We start from the raw sequence: 22985 nt of genomic DNA, 5'->3' as shown, positions 1-22985 counted from the left end.
GAAACGGGAGAAACAAAAACGGACAGAGAGAGGCGGAGGGGAGAGAGGGAGAGAGAGAGAGGAGAGAGAGAGAGAGAGAGAGAGAGAGAGAGAGAGAGAGAGAGAGAGAGAGAGAGAGAGAGAGAGAGAGAGAGAGAGAGAGAGAGAGAGAGAGAGAGCCCAAAAAGGAATATTCAGAAAAAATTAATTTAAACAAAAACAAATACCCATGAGATTCGATGATTTCCTGGCTTCCGAGACACGACTATGACATCATAATTTTTCTTTCTAAGAGTTTTTTGCAGTTGAGTTCCAATGAAACCACTTCCACCACCTGTAATTGAGTAGCATAGGAATTTAATGAAAGAAATTGATGAACGACCAGGTTAGATTTATTAGAAGTCAATTTTTACACTGACCCAGTGGATAAATTCAATACAGAAAATCCAGAAGAACTTTTAATTCGTGTAAATTATCAAATTATATAAATAATTTAGATTATAAGTGTGCAAAGGCCTTACCGTTAGGGAACAGAGTGAGGAGCTAATTCCTAAATAACTTTAATATGATCACATTATAATTATTGTAGAGCCAGATTAACTGATGGTTTTGATTAGAAAGTAAAAGTTTACAAGGGCTCTTATTCTCAATAGCTTATTTCTGTTTTTTTTGGGTCACTATTCATGTTCAAGCACAGTCATTGTAACTTCAAGTTTTACTAGATCCCAAACTAAGTATATTACATTCTCCCCTGAATATAATTTTACTCTGATTAGGGTTATATAGCCTTCTTCGTTTTTTCTCATCCGTGGCAGCATTTTTCGTTTCTTTTGCTCACTCACCAAGTTCTACAAAGTCATTTTTATTTTTATTTGCCTAAATTGATTAGCCTACTATATAGATGGCATTCGTCGACTGAAGTTTGACTGAAAGGATTAGCTATAAACTGATCACTGAGCTGTTTCACTGAAATTTACAGAACTGGGATTCCAAATAGTTTTATCAGACTGATAAATCATTTAATCAAAAAAAGTAGATTGCAACAAGAATTATGATCAGAGATTTGGAAAAAGTGGCTTGTAAAAAGAAAGAAAATGTTCGGACCATTAGGTATAATCATTATATATTGAAAGAAAAAAGCATGCTAAAGTTCGGCTCTTTGTCATAACTATTTTCTTAAATAATAAGAAATTTTAGCGTAAAATCGAGGTGTTGAGGAGGGGGCAGCCCCTTTCACACACGGAACAGTTTCTGTTCGTTTTAAGCTTTAACGTTGCTCCTTACTTTCAGTTGAAAAAACATGTATTTTTCTTTAATACACTAGATGGTTAAGTGGAAATTCGCATATTTTCTTACACTGGTTTTCAAAACGAACCAATAATTCCTTCATCTTTACACATATATAAAAACCCGTTTTTTTTTACGAATGTCTGAGTTCTCGAACAACGGATAATTACCAATAAAATACTTAGCATACCGGTAAAACTGGAACCGAATTTATTTTTTACCAGTTACAGAGAACAGATTCCAAACGGGATTTTGAAAAAGAAATGCGGTGCAAATATGGAGTTGTAAAGACTTCCTAAAGTATATTTGTCTAATTGGGCTTTAATTTTTGCCAGGAGACCATATGTTTTATGGAGTTTATTTTTTTTAACTCATTAATAACAAGAGTGCATGTTACTCTTGTCGATGAAATAAAAGTACACCCAATTCAGAGAGTCAGATCTAGGAACAGTAATCGAGGCTATTTTAAGGGACTCTGATTGTGCCTATAGTAAAGGCCATGCGGCTCCAATGTTTTGTTTTTTTCCCCAGAGGCACTTCATATGGAAGAGTCGTGACATAAACTTCGGAGGGGGCTCATTCGATTGAAAATCGGATGATCAGAGTTAAAAGTAACCAGAGGGCAACTAGCCCCCGTCCACGCCCTTTTTCCTCAAATGCATCCGATAAAAAATTTTGAGATAGCGATTATGTTAAAAATAGATCTAAGATCATATAACAATAACTCCAGTGTCAAGACAACCTCCAAGGGCCCAGGGACAAACGTTGTGGGTTATGCCCTGGTGGCATATATGGTTCTTATGGAAGGGATGATCGTATAAACTTTAGAGGGCTCATATGATTGGAAATAAAAGTTCGAGTTCAGTTTTTAAGAGTCTAGGGAGATCCAAGGGCAACTAGCCCCCCTGCACTTTTTCCCCAAACCCATCCGATAAAAATTTGAGATAGCCATTTTGTTGAAAATAGTTCAAAGGTAAGATAAGAAAAATTCCAATGTCAACGTACCCCCCAAGCCCCGGGGGCAGACGTTTTAAGTTTTACTCTGGGGGTATGTATGGTCCTTATGGAAGGGATGCTCGTATAGACTTTGGAGAGGGCTTATTCGACTTATTCGATTGGAAATTGAAACTTCTAGTTCACTTTTTAAGAGTCAAAAGAGGTCGGCGGGCAATAAGACCCCACCCTCCATGCCCTTTTTTCCTCAAACTCATTCGATAAGAACTTCGATATATTAATTTTTTTTTAAATGGTTCAAAGATCACATAACGGAAACTTCAGAGTCGACACAACCCCCCCCCCGCACCCGGGGGCAGGCGTTGTAAGTTATGCCTTGGGGGCATATATGATTCTTATGGAAGGTAAGCTCGTATAAACTTCAGAGAGGACTCATTTGATTGGAAATTGAAATAGTTCATTTTTTAAGAGTCAAAAGAGATCGAAGGACAACTAGACCCCCACGCCCTTTTTTCCCCAACCCCATACAGTAAAATTTTTTGAGATAGCCTTTTTTTTAAATAGTTCAAAGGTCAGATAACAAAAACTCTGGTTGTCAACACAACCACCCAGGGCCTAGGGGCAAGCGTTGTAAGTTATGCCCTGGAAGTGCATATGGTTGTTATGAAAGGGATACTCGTATGATATTCAGAGAGGACTCATTTGACTGGAAATTGAAAGTTCAAGTTCAGGTTTTACGAGTCAAAAGAGATCAGAGGGCGACCACTCCCCCCAACGCTCCTTTTCCCCCAAAAGCATCCGATAAAAATTTTGAGATAATCACTTTGTAATAAATAGTTCAAAGGTCAGATAAAAAAAAGCTCTAGTTAACTTTTTAAGAGTCAAAAGAGATTGGAGGACAACCAGCCCCCCCCCCCCACACCTTTTTTGCCCAAACCCATCCGGTATAAATTTTGAGATATCCATTTTTTTAAATAGTTCAAAGAGCAGAAAACAAAAACTCCGATGTTGACATAACCCCCCAGGGGCCAAGGGCAGGCGTTTTAAGTTACGTTTAGGAGGCGTATAAGGTTTTTATGTTAGGGGTTGTCGTATAAACTTCGAATGCGGCTCCTTTGATCAGCAATTGAAATTCCAAAAGAGATCTCAGTGCAAATACCCTCCCCCTCCGACCTTTTTCCCCACATCCTTCCAATACAGATTTTGAAATAGTCATTTTTTTAAACAGTTAAAACATCAGACAACGAAAATTCCAGGGTCGACAAAATCCCCACAGGGCCCACTGGCAAAAGTTTCAAGTTATGCCACAGAGGCGTATAATGTATTTATGCAAAGGGTGGTCGTACAAACTTCGAAGATGGTTCATTTGATTGGAAACTGAAAGTTCTAATTACCTTTTTATAAGTCTGAATTTAACATAGGATACCTACCCCCCCCCCTAACAGAAACACTGTTTTCCCCAAATGCATCAAATAATTTTTTTTTTAGATAGACAGTTGGTTTGAAACAGTCCAATGATAAGATAACAAAAACTTCGTTGTCAACATAACACCCCCCACCAGAGCCCAGGGAAGGGTTGTAACATATTCCGCGGAGGCATACAAGGTTTGTATGGAAGAGGAGGTCGTATAAACTTTGGAGGGGACTTAGATAATTACAAATTGAAAGTTCTAATTCACCTTTTAAGGGTTAAAAGTGACCCAATGTTCACTAGTGTCCTCTCCCTACCAACTTTCTTTTCCCTAAATACCTCCAATCGAATTTTTTATATAGCCATTTTGTTCAAAATAGACCTAAGATAATATAGCAAAAACTTCACGGATAATACAGTCCCCCAGAAACGGGAGCCAGTGATGTAAAATGTGCCCTAGGGGCATGTAAGGTTTTTATGGAAGGGATGGTCGTGTAGGCTTTGGAAGGTACTTAGTCAATCGTAAATCAGAATTTCTAGTGTTCTTCTCGAGAGTCAAAAGTGATTGGAGGGCAACTAGCCCCCCAAGACCCTTTCCTCCAACTGCATCCAATCAAAATTTTGAGATAACTATTTTGTTTCAAATAGTTTAAAGATCAAATTACAAAAACTCCGGGTTCGACACATCCCCCCACAGCTCAGGGGCAAGTGTTGTTAGCTGCGCCCTGATGGTATATAAGGTTTTATGTAAGGGTTGGTTGTCCAAAATTCAAATTACTATAAATTAGAGGTTGAGAAATCCTCCATAGCACCCAGGACAAGAATTGTAACTTATGTAAGTTCTTAAAAACCTAAAGTAAAAAAAAGTAAGTAAGTAGGACGGCACTAGACCCTTAAGGTCCAAACCGGTGGTGCCAATCTCCGTTTCATGGCCCTTCAGCAAGGAAGTGCAATGGGGGGCTGGGGGCAAACCATCCTGTGCTTTTGCACACCCTTCATGCTTACCTTCCACAGATTTCTCCAGGTATCCATTTAGAGCTGGGTGAGAACCATATAGTGATCAAAAAGGAACAAGCTCCCCCCTTGTGCCTATTTCTCCAAATACATCTTATCAAAATTTTGGAGAGAAATCTTCTCTAGCCTCCGGGGCAATAATTGTAACTTATGTAGGTTGTCCATAATTTGAATGTAAGGTTCTGTGGAAGGGGTGGTCGTACTAGCTTTGGAGGGGGTTCATTCAATCGGAAATTGAAACTTCAGCCCTTTTTTGTGAGTCAAAAGTGATCAATGGCCAACTAGCCCATGCCCCACTTTCCCAAAGGACATTCAGTCTTCAGAGACAGCAATTTTGTTCAAAATAGTTCAAAGTCCAAATTAGTATGCTTCCAGGGTTGACCCCCCCCCACAGCCCCCAGAAGATGGCTCTGAGTTACATAGCTTAATTATTGTTACTTCGATACTTTGTTTACTTTGATACTTGGATTTAGTAATTTACGTGGTAACTTTGATTTACAGTGCAAAGGCTATAAGTTGTGCAAGTTGCTTGTTGTTACTTTGATACCTTGTTAACTTTGACCCTTTGTTTTCTGCAGAAATCTTACCTCTTTCAGTGGAGAACTTTTTAGAATTCGTCAGGGTTTCTATGTATTGGCCATGATTCTTTATAGGTTGGGCTTGATTTGTACAGTTTGATCTTGATTTCTATGGTTTGGTCTTGATTTCTAGGGTTTGGTCTGGATTTCTAGGATTAGCATTGGTTTCTATGGTTTGGTCTTGACTTTTATGAACTTGACCGGGTTTTAAGAGGATGGCATTAATTTCTACAGTTTGGTCTTGATTTTTATGAATTTGTCAGAATTTCTATGTATTGGTCATGATTTTTGAGGATGGCCATGATTTCTACAGTTTAGTCTTGACTTGTATGGTTTGGTCTGGATTTGTAGTGTTGGCCCTGATTTTTATAAATTTGTCCGGATTTTTATGCATTGGTTATGATTTCTATTAATTTCCTTGAATTTTTATGAATTTGTAATGATTTCTATGGGATTTTTTCTAGATTTGTGTGGACTAGTCATGATTTCTACAGTTTTGTCTTGATGTGTTTGGTTTGGTCTGCATTTTGTGGACTGACCCTAATTTTTATGAATTTGTCTGAATTTCTATGCATTATGATTTCTATAAATTCCCCTGAATTTCTATGCATTGATTATGATTTCTATGGGATTTTCTGGATTTCTCTGAACTGACTTTGTTTTCTACAGTTCTGTCTTGATGTCTGGTTTGATCTGGATTTTTAGGGTTGACCCTGATTTTTATGAATTTGTGTGGATTTATATGAATTGGTCATGATTTTTTACAGGTTGGAGCCAGTAAAATAGCACTGCTTTGTGCCACTGTTTTACCAACTCAATTTTGTTTACCAAATAGCTGAAAACATTGGGGGAAGGGGTGGTTCACCCTCCCCCCAATACATGTCCCCCTTGCTTTGACATTCATCCTATAATTTTGATTGGTACTAAATCGTTTGGATTCAAGCTGTTTTTCCATATGGATTGCAAGGTTGAAAACACCTAGGAATAACTCCAAGCTAGAGGATCAATAACATTAATTTTGAACTTAGCTTACCCAACACTATCTTGTCAACAATAATGGTGACTAAATAGTTAAACAGTATGTCCTTAGCATATATTTATTTATAGAAAGTTGACACAGCTTGAATATGTGGACACTTGGCTTTTGCCAGGTGTAAACAAACATAAAGTACCACAAATAAATATGATGCTTTCTTCCTATCCCAACAAATCCCAAAAAAATGAAGTTTTGTCTAGGCTTCATTGGATTTTACTTTTCATTTATAGCCACTTTACATTTTAATATTGCTCTTTACTTGAAAAACTCATTAGCTTGAAAAGCCTCTCCTAGTTTATGTTTTATCATTTTTGCGCTGATATTTTTTGGATAGCCTAACTTAAGCTTAGGATATTATACAATTTTTTCTTTTTTATTTTCTTTTTTTCCATGCTTTTTTTCATACTGTAGTTAAAATTAACTAACATATAGTACCAGTAGGTCTAACAAGTGAAAATTTTAATTAAAACAGTTAAGATTGAAGAAAAGAAAACATTTTTGCCCAAAGTCTTTATAAATGGAAAATAACAATGACAAAATATTGGTGAATATTTCATCAAGAAGGCATATAAAATGCAGAGATTTTGTTACTATACTCATATTGTGTCAGTAAAGTATTAAAATGTAAAATTCTACTTTAGCTACTTTTGGCAATCTTGGAAAGGCATTAGGTTAGGAAAATGAAGTTTTAGGAATCAGTCTATAGGCCAAAGTATGTCATAGGAAGGTATTTTGAAGTAATTACCTCCCCTCCTTTTCCCTCTAGAGGGTCCTGAAATTTGCCTACATGACAGGTCTGTATCTGTTGAAGTTTTGACAAAACAACATTTTACCTTAATTTTCAGTTATCAGTTTCTTTTTCTCTGGCTTTAGTTCTGAAAATGCAATTCTTGCTATTTGAGTAGAATTTTAAGCCATGTCAATTTTTCTTGGTAAAATTCTAGTTAATTGACTTCTTGCTATCTTGGAAAGGGTTTAGGTTAGGAAAATGAAACTTTCAGAGATGAATCTAAAGGCTGAAGTATGTCCCAGGAAGGAATTTTAAAGTACCCACCTCCACTCCTTCTCCCTCTAGAAGGCCCTGAAATTTGCCTACATGACAGGTCTAAACCTATTGAAATTTCAACAAAACAACATTTTACCTTAGTTTTCAGTTACTAGTTGCTTTTTCTCTGTCTTTAGTTTTGAAAATGCAATTCCTGTTATTTGAGAAGAATTTTGAGCCATACCAATGTTTTTTTTTTCAAAATTTAGGAAATGTATTTGCATATCTTTAAAACCTTATAAAATGGAATTGACCAAAGTTATGAAGCTGAAAACAATTTTGTTGCACTTCAATTAAGCAGAAAATCTATTTTGCAAGGTTTCATTTTTATAACACACATATTTTAAAGGTCATCAAAGGTCAGGGCCCTCTAGAGGGAGAAGGAGTGGAGGTAGTTGCTTCAAAAAACCTTCCAGGGACATAATTTAGCCTTTAGATTCATCCCTGAAAGTTTAATTTTCCTAACCTAACCCTTTCTGAAATAGCAAGAAGTCAATTAACCAGAATTTTACCATTTTTCTTTTCAAAATTTAGGAAATTTATTTGCATATCTTTTAAAACCTTATAAATAGGATTGAGCAAAGTTGTGAAGCTGAAAACTACTTTGTTGTACTGCATTTAAGGAGAAGGTCTATTTTTCAAGGTTTCACTTTTATAACACACAGATTTTTTAAGGTCATTGAAGGTCAGGACCCTCTAGAGGGAGAAGGAGCAGAGGTAGGTAGGCTAGTTCAAAATACCTTCCTGGGACATTATTTAGATGGAGCACAATTGTGAAGCCTGTGGACCCATCTCTGAAAGTTTCATTTTTCTAAGCTAGCCCCTTTTCAAGATAAACAAAAGTAGCTAAAGTAGAATTTTACCCTATAGCCTTACAAACTGGGATTGAGCAAACTTTCTTAACATAACCCTTTCCCAAGAAATTTTAAAGCAGCTAGAGTAGAATTTCACCATAGTAAAATAAGGGAAATCCAAAAACCTATCTCTATTTTTCCAGCATGCCAAAAAGTGTTTTTCTTTCTCAAAAAGAGGTCTTTTACCATAGCCTAGCTTAAGGTTAGCCTAAATAAGACTAGCAGAGGGGAGAGGTGGAGATGCGTTGTCAAAAACACAAGCAAAAGGATATGAGGGAACATAAAATTAGCAATCGAAAAGTATCTCTCTAGCTCATTGCCTTAGGTAGACTAGCCTATCTTTTATTACATAACTTGGGGCTACGAAATACAACTCTGCCCTTTAACAATCTAATTCGGAATAGCCTGTTTTGATTCAATTTTAACACATCTTTCCATAATTTATAAAAATACCTATTAGCACAAGCCCACTTTTCTGCATTCGAATTTTATTTTCTGTTAAAACAGCTGCATTTACCGATGTTTGAATCGGTTTTTATCAGACTGTCAAATTCTAAACACTGCCGCAAAACTCTTATCGGCAGGCCCTACATGAGGTGACAGCCCCACTTAACTGAATGTACCCAAGCAGTATAAATCCGACATAATCTTGCTGCTTTCTGATGGGTTATTTTTAGCTTACCAGTTAAAAACATAGTCTCCAAAACTAGGACAAAAAAAGAAGTCCTTGGTACAATTTGAATTTGCAATGCGTCGACACGCACCTTTCTTCCTCTAAGAGCCAAAATGTTTCTGAGGGCACGCCACCAAAACTTAATGGGCAGCACGCCACATTTTTTTTGTCTTTTGGTGTATTTTTCAGAGTTTACTAAAACTACCGTTTCAATATCTGTATTAAAAAATATGGTTTCCCCTTCGGGATGGGGTTTGAAGTCTTGGTGTTGCCGATTATTTGATTTGGAGCGAAAGCCAGTGGTGTGATTCTTTGATCTTAGCCAGAATAGAACCAGTATCACATGGGCACCTGGAGAGATATGCACAAGGAAACAAGAAAGATGTTTGAATTTATAGGTTTGATGGCCCCCAACCATCATTGGGCTTCCATGCCAAAGAGAAAAGAAACTGAGATCAACACCGCCGTTAGGGCTTTTAACTTTTTATAACATATTAAAAAGCAAAGATGCCTAAGCGTTATTAGAAGTACGTCATAACATGTCAAACAAAAATACCTATGATTATTTTCAGCAGTAAACACTATTATACCTACTGTACTATTGTGCTGGTAAAGGGTAAAGTAGGTTCTATGTACTATGTATTTTAGTTTTTTGTTTTTTCACCAACCACTTGGTATGGATGGAGTTGTCGTAAAACTTTGGTAAGGGCTTGTTAGATTTTGAATTAAGAGTTTTAGTGCCCTTTTTATGTAACTGGTGGGCAATATGCCTCCCTCGTCGCTTTTTTAAACTACCACTCATTAAAACACTCAACTATCCACTCAACACTCATTAAAAAAAATTGCTAGCCATTCTGTTCAAAATAGTCAAAAGGTTGAATTACTATTCACCCAGAGATGGCAAAGCCGCTAAAGCGCCTGTAAGAGGGGTCGTAAATTATGCAAAGAAACCATTGCAATTTTGTATATTTTTAAGTCTGACTTATTCTCTTAAGTTTGATTATTCATTTCATTTCTGTTTACCAAAGGTTTCATTTATTTGAAGCCATAAAGAATGAGATGGGTGATTTCTGATGGTGTCATCAGTCTAATTGTCATCAAGATTCTCTAATGTTTATTTATTTCCCTTTAAAACTTTCTTTCTTCCTTCCAAATTTTCATTGAAGGAATTTTGTTTCGCTACATTGATGTCTTGGGCCGATATAGAATTCTTATACTCAAAAACAGAGTTAAATCAAAATCAGAGTGAGTGAGACAATAATACTTTAATCTTCATTTTTTTCCGGGCTCTCTCTTATTCATTCACAAAAACCTTCATACCTCAGAATCATATCATAAATTTGGAGCATAAAGGTTGAGGTTGGAAATAGGAGCTTTTTGTGTTACAAGAGCCCGAATGAAAAAGTTAATCTTTGTTTTACACACTAATATCTACTTCAATTTTTATGACAATTCTTTTCTTATGGTTGACGCATATGTGATTTAAGCCTTGTCTTCATTATGGCTATTAAGGTGATTAATTTAAAAAAAAAAATTCCGAAAAAGAAGTTTTCCAAAGAAAAGCCTAAATGTCTGTCTAAAATCTTAGTTTTAAATTTAAACTAAAAACGACGAGAAATTACTATTAAAGAATAAATGAAACCAAAACCAAAAAAGTTAAATAAACAATCATAGCATAAAAATATACAAAAGTACTAATATAAATGAACAAATTACAGAAAATTACTATTAAAGAGTAAATGTAAACCCAAAACGAACAAAAAATCAAATAAACAATCATAGCAAACAAACATACAATAGGTACTAATATAAACGAATTAATAAATCTTAAAGCGCGTGAAACTTATATTGAATATGCAAATTAAGCTTGAAACGAATAAAAATCACTGCCAACCAGAGTTTGGGTTTTGCCCCCTTCTCTCACTGTAAAAGTCTACAACCTACTGCGTCATTGGCGCTATACTGAAAACGAATAATATTGCAAATATTTTCTTTTGTACTTATTACAACATCAAAAACAAAGATAAAAATTAGAGTAGAATTAAATTTTGAAGTGATGAGTTTTCAGCAATTATTATTATTATATATCAAATATCCACTTTAATTTTATTAGTTTTTTTCCAAGACTGTTCACCACAAATATAGTTTCACTACAAACAAGAGTTTGGATACTGTCCCTTTCCTTAGCGGCAAAAGTGTAAAGCCTACTCTGTCATTGGTGCTTCACTGAAAACGATTTATATTATCAAACATTTTATTTTCTAGTTATTATAGTATTGAAAATGAAAATAAAATTACAGCGAAATAAAGTCTTGAACTAATCATCTTTCAATTAATTAATTCGGTCTTTTTCTCAAACATTACATAGAGCCTTCTTCTGTCGGCTGCTTAATTCGTATATCTTGAGAATGCAGATTCTTTTAGCTGCCTCCTGATAACTTTCCTTAATTAACTGCCACCATTAATATTTGTAGGACCACCACTGGTACCACTTCTACGTCTTGGGTCAACACTGGCACCAGTATTTGTTCTCCAACGTCACACCACTGCCACTAGCGGTTTTGTTAGAGTATGGCAACTTAATCAAACAATTAAAAATGCTAAACTATGGGCCAAGGGTGCCACAACCTGTGTCACCACTAATACCCTTTGCTATTTCTTTGGGGGGCAAACGGAATAATAGTATTTCTCGCAAACTCTCTTCCTACCCTGCCTGGGTTAGGGAATTTAATTTTACATGGTTGGGGAAATTTAGCTAACTATTAATATTCCAAAGGTCAACTATAACAGAATCCGTATCACCAAACTCTGAAAACAGACTTTTTTACAAAATCACTATTATAATATAAAGAAATCAGGTACAGGGCTGGACCCTAGATTGACCCTGGCTAATCCTATAAAAGAAAGCTTCGAAACCAAACACTTATTGAATACCATTAACTATCAATGGCTAAGTCCAGACAGACAGAAATAGGTATTACCCCTAAAGTTCACTTATTATGAAATTACTGGCTAGGCAACAAAACGATAACTTTTAATTCAAAATTATATTATAAGTCTATCTAAGCAAATGTAATTAAGAAAAGGAAAACATATTATTTATCTGAAAAAAAGGGGCTACGAGCCCTAAAAAGGGCACTTAGAACTCTTAATATCCATTTGAAAGAGCCCTTTATCGATATCCTAGGACTTTTTGATTGGATGCAATCGCCCCTGAGAAAAAAATAACAAATAAACACTTAACATGATCTTTTTTTCTGGCAGAAAATACGAGATTCCACATTTTTGCAAACGGAAGCATGAAACTTCTACAAAACGGTTTTCGATTATTGTGAACCTTATGTGTGATTTTCTTTAATATTCGGTGATTTTTAGGGGATGTTCTTCCTTTTTGTGAAATAAGGCAAATTTTTTTCAGATTCGTAGCTTTTGATGAGTAACACTAACTTTAATGAATCTTATAAATTTGGAATTAGCATAACAAGCCGATTCCTTTGATTTATGTAACAATAATAAAGTTAGATTTTTATAGTTTCAATTACTATTGTGCCACGTAGCTCCTTATTTACAGTCTGTTACCAAAAACTGTCTGAAAACAGGTGTGTTTCAAAGGCCTGGAGACAGGGTTGCCACTCACAGCATGAAAGTGCTATTTTAGCACTTTTCATTATTTGTAGCACATTAGCCCGTGCTTAGGTTTGCTAAAATAGTACTAAAAAGCACGAGAGTGCTATTTTAGCACTAAAACATTATTTTTTTGACTAAAGCTCCAGAAGTCGCTGTGTAGTACCCAAATTTGGGCAATTGTACCACTAGGAACCAACAGGGCTGCCAACAGCGGTACAATTGTACCATTTTGGTACGTTTCAACCCTAAATATACAAACTGGTACAATCAAAAATTTCCTGGTACATTTTACAAAATGTGGTACAATATGGTACAATAAGATTTGACTGGGCGTCGAGACACAGTGAGCAGAGAGGATTGCAGTCTTTATTTGTTTTCTATTCTAGAGTTTTAAGTTTTTCTTTACACATTTAAATACGTGCCTGTTGTTGGCCTCTTGTGGTCATAATATAGCATGAAGCAGAAAAGCCATCTGTAAGGTAAATACAAAATAGGTGGGCAGCTATTTGGAGGAGTGACACCAAAATGGTCTCTGCAGGTGGGCTCCCAAATATCTTTTAAAGAAGATATTTGATACTTTGTTCTCTTTATTGTAATGTAATTTTCAGATCGTCCACGTGTTGTGCGTAGCGAAATTTTTTTTCGTCTTGCCCATAGCACAACACGCGAAAAAATAGAAATTGTACAATTTTTTCATCTGTGTAACAATTTCAGGACGTTTTCCGGTAATTTTTGTTTTGAAGCATCGGCAACACTGCGAACTATGTCCCAAATTCTGTTTACAGATCAAAGAGACGAAAATAATAAACATGTCAAGGGATGGGAGAATGGAAATAAGAAGAACAGACTGCCCTGCCTTGCCAAAAGGATGGCAAAGACAAGAAACAGTAAAGAAATGTGGATTAGCATCTGGAAGAACGGATGTTGTTTATTTTAGGTAGGCTAGTATACTTACCCCATATTCTCAGGTAAATTTCCTAATTAATGAGACAGGCTAGCTAAGGAATAACTAGGCTTATAGGCCAACTTTTAGAATAAGAATTTCCCATTGAATGTAAATTTAAAATTCAATTGTGTCAGAAATGAACTGAATTTCTGATTTGAATGGATTTGAATATGGCTGAATTTCAGCTCAAGTATCAGCTTTAGAATCCCAATTTGAAAGGTTTACAATTTCATTAGCCAAATAAATAGTGGAAAGCAGCCTATTGATGACCAAAGATGTGATATCATTCAGGATGGTTATCCAATTGTATCAGATAAAAAAAAGGCAGATATGTTTACTAATATCTTTAAATATGGTTGTTCATAGGCTATTTTCATTCCATCTGACCTCCTTTTTGCAATCTTCCTCTTGCCTGTTCATATAAAGGCACTCTGATGAAACCTTTTTCCCAAGATGAATTCTGTGTAGCATTTAATTTTCTTAATATCATGTCTTCCCCAGGTCATGATGGTATTTATATGAAATGGATTCTTGAGTCCCCAAAGGTGGTACATACAGCTTTCTTAAGTCTTTATAATCTTATTTGGTCAAGCCAAAAGTTCCCAAACTTTACCTGCCTTTAGTAAAGTTCTGGAAAGGCTTTTCTTATCAAGAATTGATTGGTTTACTGAAGTCAACAATCTCTTTCCTAGTGAACAAACATGTTTCAAAAAAGGACATAGCTCTTTAAACAACATTAACCAGCTAGAAATTGATGTTTATAGCCTAACTCTCTCAAAATAAGACATGTCACAATGGCTGTTCTGTTTGACTGGTCAGATGCCTATGGAAATTTAGTTCACAGTAAATTATTAGAACCCTTAATTAATCTTGACTTCCCTTATTCTTTTATAAGTTTTATGAAGCCCTTTCTAACTGATAGATGTTTTTATGTTCAAGTAAATCAGTCTAGAGGTGAGAGGTCAGTCTAGATGTTCTATTACAATAGGTCTTCCTCAAGGTGCAATATTAAGCCCTCTTCTATTCAACTTGTATGTTTCTGAATTTCAAGTATTTCATGCATCATTTGGCCTTTATGCAGATGATTTGATTATTTAGAAGTTGGGAAGGGATAGCCTTCTTCAAAGTCTTATTCAACAGGATATAAGATTAATCTAGAGATTCTCTTCAGCATTTGGCTTCCCAATCTCAATCAGTAAAACTAATGGCATTATATTTACTAATGGTACTACAGATCCTCCTAATCCACTAACAATTCTCTCAAGGGAGATCCCATATTGCATTTCAGTGAAGTTACTTGGTTTATTTATAGATTATAAAATGCAGTGGCTTGAACATATTAATTGCTTGAAAAATCCAATTATTCAGAGACTTTGTATTCTAAAGAGACTTGCTGGAAATAAGTAGGGATGTCACCCAAAAATTGTTTTGGATTTTTACAAATTATATATTTGATCAAATATAGAATATAGGCTTCAAATTTTTTCAGCTTGTCCTCCATCCTCATTCAAAATCCTTGAATCTTTACAAAATTCTGCTATTCAAATAGCTTTGGGTGTGCATAAGCATACTCCTCTGTCAAAGTTAAAAATACTGTTGGGATTGGCATCCCTAAGTGAAAGAGCATCCAGTCTAAGGATTAAATGTTTCTTGCAAATCCAGGCTTATGGAACCAAGCATGCTGTATATGCACACACCTTTGCTGGGAAGTCAGCCTGTCATAATGCCCATTCATCATGGAATCAATTTCAACTAAAGGTCCCAAACTGAATCAACACTCTCCTTATGCATATTCTTTTACTGAGTCTCCTCCATGGGAAATGAGTCCACCAGGTTGTCAAGTAGAACTTATCTCTATTAGTAAAGACTTGATCCTTAATTATGAGATCCAGACTATTTTGGCTGAACAGATCTCAAAGGCATACCCCAACTATAGAAAAATATATACCAATGGATCTGTCCAGAGGGAAAGAACTGGAGTAGGAGCATGTATCCCATTCCTGAATTTGAACATCCATTCTCCTCTCCCATTGAGATCTTCTATCTTGTCTGCTGAATTATGTGCCATTTGCTTGGCCTTGGATGCACTTATAAATTATAACATAGAATCTGAAAATATACTCTGTCTCTCTGACTCCAAACCAGCATTACTATTGATCCAAAATATTAATAGAATTGTCAATGACAAGGATTTATATAATCTTAGAAGACAGCTTCTTAATCTCAAGATCAAAGGCAATAAGGTTTATTTTCAACATGTTCCAAGTCATAAAGGCATCAAATATAATGATATGGCTGATTCTCTAGCAGCAAAGGCTTCCATGTTATTCCTAGTCCTTCCTCTGACCTCAATTCACAAGATATTATCAGGCAAAGATCCAATCTTAATCACACTAAATTAATTTTATCTCCATTTCATACAAGATTAAATACAGTGCTATATTACCAGCTGAAATCAGGTGCCCTACTTCTAAATAGCTTGGTATTTAATTGGAAGCTACATCATTCCCCTTTATGCCAAGTCTGCTTTTCAGCAGATGAAACAATCCTGCATGTATTATTTGATTGCCAGGCTCAGAGGGAGGAGGATTATAACCTGTCCTGGATTCTAATCTGTCCTGGGATATTGATTGTCAGATATTTAAGGCATCAATTGATATCTTAAAGAAGAGAAATATTGTTTAGTAATGATTAAAGCTTGAAGAAGTCAATTTTAAAAGGATGTGATTTATCTATAGTTTTTGATTGTGCAGAAGAGAGCAGGAATGAGTAGGAAGAGCCATATTGGTACCAGCCAGCCTAGTGGCCTTAAACTGCTGGGGACAGGTAGCTCAGGTACTCACACTTCCCACAATCAATAACAGTGTATTATTGTACATAATTGCATGTATTCATTGTTTGCTGACTGGAGGAGAATAGTGTGCTTCCAGTGGGTAGTTTTTCTGAAGAAGAAGCCAAAGAGGTGAAAGGAATTGTTGTTAGTCCATATAACTCCTTAAAATTTTTGGAACTGGAACTTAGCTTTCACCCCTCACCAATGTGCAAATATATACCATGAGTAGAAGGCTAATGCATTAAAAAACTTAGTATTCTAGGTAGGTTACCTAAATACTCTAATGTTGTTGAAAGTATTTCAAGCTAGGCTTTTGTTGTATTTATGACAAAATGTATAGTGTGTCATTCATGGCCTCTTCTGAACTAAACAGCACCCTATAAAAACAAATAAGTAGCATTGGTCTATTACCTTAAATTGCAGCTTGGAGCAATATAAGGATTTCTCCTTGTAGAGCTCCAGAGTTGATGATTTATGTTCCATTCAATTTCTTATGTGACCTGATCAGTATGAGTTTACAGTCCCCAGAGGACCATCCAGCCTTCAGTTGAAGATATCTGTGGATTCAGTGGTAATATTTTCTTTAGAGAGTTTATTCCAACTCTTGATGATTTGTGAGGAAAATAATTGAGTACAGACTCTGGATAGGGTAGATTGCTTAAGAAGTTTCTAGTGATGACCTCCAGTTCTTGAGTTAGGGCTGACAGTGGGAAATAATACTGGGAGCTTATTAGCCCTCATTAACTTATAGGCTAAAATGTCATCACCTCTATTTCTCCTGTCTACAAGGGCTGGTAGTTTCAGCTTTGCTACTCTTACAGGGTAGGAAAGTTCCTGCATACAAGGTATCACTTTGGTGGCCCATCTCTACACATTTTCCAGTACTTTTATGTCTTTTTAAAATAAGGGAAGGCTAGAGCTTTTCCAATCTCAAGTTTTGGATGCAGAAGTCCCTTATACAGAAGACTGATGACTTTAGTAGAACAAGTTGAAAGAGTACACTCAATCAGCCCCTCAACTGAACTAGCACCAGCCCAAGACTTCTTACCATGATTTACCAATTGTGATTACCAATGGTGACTCCAAGATCTTGCTCAGTAGCCTCTTTACGGAGGATAGCAGGTAGCCTGAAAAAATAAGAACAACAAGGGTTTATTTTGCCAAAGTGAATGACATGGCACTTGAAAATATTAAACATAAGAAGCCAAGCCTCAGGCAACATTGGTCAAGCAGTCCAAGATTATTTTGTTGAAGGTTATGCTCTTCACTAGGCCAAGGTGGTCAAAGGAGCTTCAAGTTGTCAGTATAGAGTGTTAGTTTACTGCTGATAGTGAAAGGAGCATCATTGACAAAGATATCAAATAGTGCAGGGCCCAAAACACCTCCCTGAGGACCTCCACTCAAAACATGCTTAGAGGGAGAAAGAATACAGTTACCAGAGTCATTAAATAACTGAACAAATCGAGTTTAAATATAAAGAAAATCAAGAACCCAGAGCAGGGGACTTCTCTTCAACCTTGACTGCATATAATTTAATTACAAGTCACTTATAGCAGACTTTGTCAAAAGCTTTAGAAAAATATAGCAGAGTCATATCATCAGGCACCCCAGGATCAAATAACTATTAATCTAGCATAGGATAAAAAAAAACAGTACTCAGGCTGTGCCTAATCTTGGATACAAATCATGGTGAAAATATAACTTCTAAAGCATGGAGAATAGCCTATATAGTCATTATGTAAATTACAAGATTTCATAACTGATGTAGAGACAAGGTTCAACAGGTTCCTAGCCTAATTATTTTTTTTTAAATTCATTTGCATAATCAATCCTGTTGCAAATGTACCCCACCCCTCCTGATTGTCCCATAGCCTATATTTCTTTAGGCTAATAATATTTATGGTATTTGCATAGAGAACTACCTAGAGAGAAGGAAACATGCTAAGAAAACAATCCTTACTTCATAATATGCACAATAATCACAGTTAACACATTTTCCATGCAGCCAAGATATACCCCCCCCCCCCCATGTACAAATATATAGCCCAAATTGCATATTTTCCATCTTAAGAAAAAGTTCTAATTTAACAATATGCTGAATAATCATAATTAACACATTTTGCATACAGCCCTGCTATTCTTCCCCCCCCCCCTCATGTGCAAATATATAGCCCAAATTATATATTTTCTTCTTTTCTCCCAATGTGTCTCAGTTGTTTCAACACATCCATTTGTAAATTGAATCAACTGTGATGAATCAAAAACAGGAAAAACAAGTTACAGGTGGCAGAGTGCATTGAAAATATATAATTTGGGCTATATATTTGCTCATTAGGAGGCAGGGGTTGGGGGTAAAATATAGACTAGGGAGGCTGCATGCAAAATGTGTTAACTATGATTATTCTGGATATTATGAAGTAAGAATTGTTTTCTTAACATGTTTCCTTCTCTGCAATGAAAGGTAATGAAAGCAAAAGGAATGATTTTTTCTTTTTGGTTTTGCCAGTTGAGGGTGCAAGAATAAGCTTAAAAATTAATGTCAAGAATACAGGGAATAATTGAAGGTGAGAAAAAGAAATGTTGGATAACAAGAATATTGATTAAGTGCATAGTTTTGCTTACCTAGGTAGTATTGCTAGTAAAGATAGTGTGTACAGGGAAGTTTTAAGTTCACCATGTCCCTATGTCAGTTATGAAATCTTGTACATATTGAGCCAATCAGCTTCTAATCTTGTATGTAATGTATAATGTATAATGTATATAGGTTTAGATAATTAGGACTAGGCTAATCAGGATTGGCTGACTGTAATCTGTCCCTGTTCTATAGCTAGTAAATGGACCATTTTGATGGATTTTATCTAAAGGAGCATAGGAAAGGCAATGGTAGCAAAATGAATGAATTTTTAAAGATTTTGCAAGTTGAGGGTGCAAGAATAAGCTTGAAAATTAATGTTACTAGGAATAAAGAAGGTAAAGAAGTGATGTTGGGTAACAAAAATATTCATCAAGTGCACAGCTTTGCTTACCTAGCCATTGTGGGTGTAGTGAAGATGCTAAAAGTAGAATAGCCCATGCCCAGGGTGTTTTTTTTTTACAGTTGGAAAAAGTTTGGAAAATTAAGATAAGTTTTCTAACCAACATTAGAATAATACCTTCCCTTCAGAGCAATAGTGTCCAATGGATCTGTGTTGCTCCGTGAGTGATGATGGCTGACACCTGTTACTGATCTAGATCATACCAGCAGTATTTCCAGTTCCTGCATGACGACTTGTTATCCAGTGACTCCTTGAAAGTTACAGGTGAAGTTGCTGACACTGTAGACTCAGAGAGAGAATTCCAGTTGTTGACAACTCTTTCAGAAAAGAAATTTTGATGCATTCTTGTGTTCACATGGCATTTAAAAAGTTTCTTTGAATGGCCTCTTGTATGGGATTGGTAGGACTTATTCAGGTTGAGGAGACTAGATGTATTGTTAGAGAGTTTGTGGGTAATCAGCACGTCACCTCATCTATGGTGGTACTCCAGAGTAGGTAGTTTGAGTTTTTTTAGTCGTTCATTGTAGGGGAGTTCTTTCAGCCCATCTATAACCTTGGTGGCACGCCCTCAAGAAGTCTTGTGTTGGGGAGCAGCTATGCAGTTTCCAAAGTCAAGGTTGGGTCTTATGATGGCCTTGTAAAGTTTAAGAAAGACTTTGGGGGAGCTGCTTGTAATATATCTCTTGAGTAGGCCAAGTCCTGTGTTAGATTTGGAAGCCACATTCCTTACATGGGAGTGAAATTTATGCTGATTATCAGCAAGTACACCTAACTCCCTTGCTTCATTGTGGGTTTGAAGATCAATCCTTGTTTGCTTGTCAGGATCCCACATTGAGTACACTGCATTTTCATTCTTTGGTCCAAAGTGTAAGACACAGCATTTGCTGATGTTGAATGACAGTAGCCAGTCTTCAGTCCACTCATTGATATTGTTGAGATTGGCTTGGAGGCTTGTGCTGTGTGCTGTACTGAAAAGCTTAGAATCATCAGCAAATAGTGTCATATTGTTGCTGACCCGGGTGACTAAGTTGTTGGTGTAAATCAAGAAGAGAATTGGGTCAAGGACTGTACCTTGTGGGCCACCACTGATGATATCACAAGGTTTGGAGTATATCTTCTGACCACCTGATCCAAACAGTCTGACTCTTTGTGTGCGTTTAGTGAGAAAACACATGAGCCAATTGACCATTGTCTGGTTCAGGCCTGCAGAGAGAAGCTTTATGCAGAGCCTTCTCTGGGGGACCTTATCAAATGCTTTGGCTAGATCAAGGATAATCAGGTCAACAGGTATACCAGAGTCAAGGAGTTTGGTAATGATGTTACAAGTTTCAAGTAGATTGGTTTCCACTGACTTGTTATGATGGAATTCATGTTGGTTATTAGAAAGTATCATGTGGGTTATAATTGGAAGATACAGTGATAACAGTGATCAAGTGTTTGTTAGATGTTTTCCAGAGCAATTGTTTATGGATAACTTTAGGTTCTCAACTGACTGATCATATCTAAACCAGTAAGTTGTACAGAAAATGTGGTTCAATTCTGATTCCTAGGGCTATAATGAGAGAAAAGATAATATGGCCAGGACATGTTCTGTGGATGAAGGATGGCAGATTGCCAAAGATTGTTTCCAAATTGGGTGAGAGGATGTTGTAGGGAAAAGTTTAAGGGAAATAGGAGCTTCTTTGGAGGTTGTAAAGAGGTAGGCTTTGAGCAGATTGGGATGGAGGAGGGACTTGCATAGCTGTGTTGACATGAGGTGACTTGGGGCTGCAGGGAGTAATAGGAATATTCAGACAAATCCAGTAGTGGAACAATCCACTTTCTAGGCAGTATAGGCCTGACAGAGATTATGCAGTGACCTAACTGTTCTAGCCAAGTGGGTAGCATGCTTGACTTGAAATCCTGAGGACTGGGGTTTGAGTCCTGGTGTTTCTGGTGATTTGTTTTGGAACAGGGGTCAATGGGACTGTAAGCTCAGCCAGAGTTAACCCAGGTCTAAATGGGTACCTGGAGAAATTTGAGGGAATATCACAGGAAGCATTGGAAGATTATCCCCCAACCCTGCATTGCACTCCCAGTTGAAGGCAGTAAATCAGGAGGTTAGTACTCATGCAATGTAAACCATTGGTCAGCATGAAAAAAAGTTTTTTTTTACTGTTGAAGTGGTGATTAGCTGTCTGAGTACTGGGTATCTTTTCCTAATCTGATTTCCGTGTCAACATTGTTTCCAAATGTTTTAGATGCTACCATAACAATTGCATCCCAGACCCCCTCCATAACCAAGCCAAGTATAGTCCTAGGCTACATACAAAACTTTGCTGTTTTTTTCAAATTGGCATTATCTTGTGGTATGAGTCAACTGTTGACAAATAAATACTGCAAACAAAAATAATCAACCAAGTTTGGAAGATTTTTAAGACAAGGGGCATATTTGAATACATAAAATTTATGACCATTCATTACTTATAATTTCTGATTGATGTTTGTGATGATGAAATACAAATAAATAAGGCCCTACAACTATTTGCTATCAAACAAATATAGTGAACTAAATGTTCTACATCAGGGCACTCAGAAAGGGTATCTTTTTCCTTAATTTATAGTCTAGTGTAGGCTATGGAACTCTAGGGCTCTCCTGCTGACAGGTATAGTTCAATGAGTAACTCAATTAAAATAGTGTCACTGTATTGAGATCTTACTACTTACGTGCATAATTAAATAGCACAACTAACATTTAAAGTAAACATAAAGTAGATAAAGACGTTGATTATTGACCAGGTTGTGCTAAGATGGCATTTTTATGTTTAACAATGGTAAAAAACTGTTCATTGTGTTGTAGAACAACATTACTGCTCTTGCACTTTTTTTTCTTCTCTTTTTTTCAGCAGTCTTTATTTCCAAAGTGGTAGGAGATTCTGAATTCAAAATTTTTCCTTGGTATAGGAATATTCAAATAGGCCAGAAAAGTTCCAGGGAAACTTGTAAAATTTGCAATAGTTTTTACAAACAAAATGAAAACCATTTTATCATCCTGTTGGATATGGTGCGAAAATAAACTAATCTTAGCTGGGAAAGTATTTTTTTTTCATACAACTTTATGTCATATTCCTGGGGACATTAAGTAGTATCTCTGATAACCAGAAAACAAAATTCTGCATCTTTTCAAGATTTCTTGGAAATAATTCTTGAAAAGTTAATCTCAAATACCGAATTCTGAATTTTTGGCCTACAAGCAAGATGACATTAACTTTTTTCAATACAAAATTGCTTTGTTCACTTTAAATAATTTCAAAGTTGAAATGATCCATCAAATGTTTTTGATGCCCCAGAGGTAACTTTTCTCCTAGACAAGGTAGTATTTTTTTCTAATACAGATTAAATTAAATCTGCATTCCAACACAGATAAATTCCTTCTGTGACTTATGTATTTTGAAATTTAATTTTGTGAATTCTTTGGATTTTGTCAAAATAAAACGCCTTAGCTTTAAGTAAAATTTATTATAAGTAACTATGAATTGCTTTACAGAAAATACATTCTTTCTATTCATTCTTTTCTATTTTCTAATTCATTCTTTCTATTTCTTTGAAAGCATGATCATCTACTGGAGGCTAAGGACTTCTTCAAAACGTGTGCCACCTGGGATTCAGTGATCCCTTTTCGGTATTTTGCTTTTTTGTAATAGTGCTCATATGTACTAGTTTCAAACAGTTTT

The 22985-nt window shown here is 36.0% G+C and overlaps 2 protein-coding genes across 2 annotated transcripts in view; one reads left to right on the top strand and one right to left on the bottom strand.

The window, feature by feature from the left end:
* Positions 1–8741, bottom strand: part of LOC136031484 (epimerase family protein SDR39U1-like) — a 37621-nt gene extending 28880 nt beyond the window's left edge. Inside the window, exons 1-2 of the mRNA XM_065711121.1 lie at positions 8612–8741; positions 207–313 (exon numbers count right to left, since the gene is read on the bottom strand). Of these exons, the coding sequence (XP_065567193.1) occupies positions 207–313; positions 8612–8639 (135 nt within the window). The 5' untranslated portion in view covers positions 8640–8741. The remainder of the gene's footprint in view (positions 1–206; positions 314–8611) is intronic.
* A 4470-nt stretch (positions 8742–13211) lies between these two features.
* Positions 13212–22985, top strand: part of LOC136031483 (methyl-CpG-binding domain protein 2-like) — a 36088-nt gene continuing 26314 nt past the window's right edge. The window contains exon 1 of the mRNA XM_065711120.1: positions 13212–13395. Coding sequence (XP_065567192.1) covers positions 13268–13395 — 128 coding nt within the window. The 5' untranslated portion in view covers positions 13212–13267. The remainder of the gene's footprint in view (positions 13396–22985) is intronic.

This window comes from Artemia franciscana, chromosome 9 (genome assembly GCF_032884065.1).
Source record: "Artemia franciscana chromosome 9, ASM3288406v1, whole genome shotgun sequence".
Taxonomy (NCBI): Eukaryota; Metazoa; Arthropoda; class Branchiopoda; order Anostraca; family Artemiidae; genus Artemia; species Artemia franciscana.
The sequence above is the reverse complement of the archived record's forward strand: the minus strand, read 5'-3'. Positions and strand labels throughout refer to the sequence as shown.